The 1,586-nt window shown below is 39.3% G+C and overlaps 1 protein-coding gene across 1 annotated transcript; it reads right to left on the bottom strand.

Annotated features, from left to right (window-relative positions):
- Window positions 1–567: 567 nt before the first annotated feature.
- Window positions 568–749, bottom strand: LOC122889162 (ATP synthase subunit ATP5MJ, mitochondrial-like). The gene is given in 2 exon segments (XM_044224076.1): window positions 568–611; window positions 614–749. Coding segments are annotated over 2 exon segments (180 nt in total).
- Between the last annotated feature and the right edge of the window lie 837 nt (window positions 750–1,586).

The raw sequence follows: 1,586 nt of genomic DNA, 5'->3' as shown, positions 1-1,586 counted from the left end.
TCTCTCCTAGCATAAGAACTAATTATTTACAGTAGTTGAAATGATTTACTATGCACCTTGAATGCAGCTGGATAAATTAAGATATGTTGAGCTAGTACATTCTCTACGCAGAGAAATCTTACCCAAAACTTAGACTTTCAGTCTTCAAAAAAATGTAGATTTTCCTTCTTGTAAATCTCATTATGACACTGCTTTTGATGTGAGCCTCATCCTGGGCTCCTGGAGACCTACCAAGAAGCTCCACTATTCCCAATCACCATGCTCGGACTGAAGACATTTTCTTAGAAGTATTATTGTTGTTATTTCATGGTCCTAGGGTCTGCAGCTTCATTTTTAATCTTAGGCTTTCAAGTATTATTTCCTAAGGTACAGTATAAATTTACTGAAAGTGGGATTGATTTTTTCAGGGGGCAGTGGTGCACCTTACAAGTGCATTTATTTATGCCACAAAAGGAACAGCCCATCTGCAAGTGTACAGAGCGATGCTTCACGTTCGCACATAATGGAGCTTCCTGAGAATAGAGCCAGACTGACATTCCATCTGATGTGTACTCCAAATAAAGCTGGTTAATGATGACCACAAGCAGGCGCAGGACTCAGAGCTTTCAACCTTTACTTCTTTAATCAGCACTCCCGCTCTTATAAATGACAAAGCCAATTAGCCCCATTCCTACCCAAATCTCCCAGTAAACTTGTGTATAGTAGAGCATCAGCGGTACCCAGACATTTATAAAAAGGCTTTGAAACATCTCAGAGCAGGACCCCCAACTCAGGCTATTCCAACTCGCATTGCCAATGTCTTGGAAATGTCACCTCGTGGGTGAAAACGGGATGGCTTTTTATCTGCCTTAATAATACAGAAATGCCTGGCACACACGATGCACTCAGCCTAAAACATACATTCTCCCCCTCCTTGTTTACCTGTCTAGCTCCTGCTCTCCCTTTATATCTCGTTAGTTATCATTTCTTCTGCAAAACTTAACAACACTCTCAATGAACTCTCTATTTTCTGGATCACGACTCAATGCCATCTCAATAAAAATCCCAGCAAGTTATTTTGTGGGTATCCACAAGCTGTTTCTAAAGTTTACACAGAGAAGGGAAAGACTCAGAATAGCAACTCAATAATGGAGGAAAGAACAAGCAGAAGACTGAGATACTAAACTTCATGACTTAATAAAAAGCTACAGTAATCAAGCCAGTGTGGTATTGGTGAAAGAACAGACATACAGATCAATGGAACAGAAGAGAGAGTCCAGAGATCAATCCACACAAATGCAATGAACTGATCTACTGATCTTTGACTACAGAGCAAAGGCAATAGAATGGAGAGAAGACAGTCTATTTCTCAAAAGATGCAAACACATGCAAAGAAAGGTCTGGATCTGGACCTGACATCCTTCACAAAAGCTGACTAAAAATCGATTACAGATCTAAATGCAAAACATAAAACTATAAAACTCCTAGAAGATAACATAGGAGAAAATGCAGATGACAATTGTTAGAGTGATGAGTTTTTAGATGCACCAAAGGCACGATTTATGAGAGAAATAACTGAGAAGCTGAGATTCATTAAAATGGAAAAT

This window comes from Neovison vison, chromosome 11, assembly GCF_020171115.1.
Source record: "Neovison vison isolate M4711 chromosome 11, ASM_NN_V1, whole genome shotgun sequence".
Lineage (NCBI taxonomy): Eukaryota > Metazoa > Chordata > Mammalia > Carnivora > Mustelidae > Neogale > Neogale vison.
Note: the sequence above shows the minus strand (reverse complement) of the source record. Positions and strands in the feature narration are given on the sequence as shown.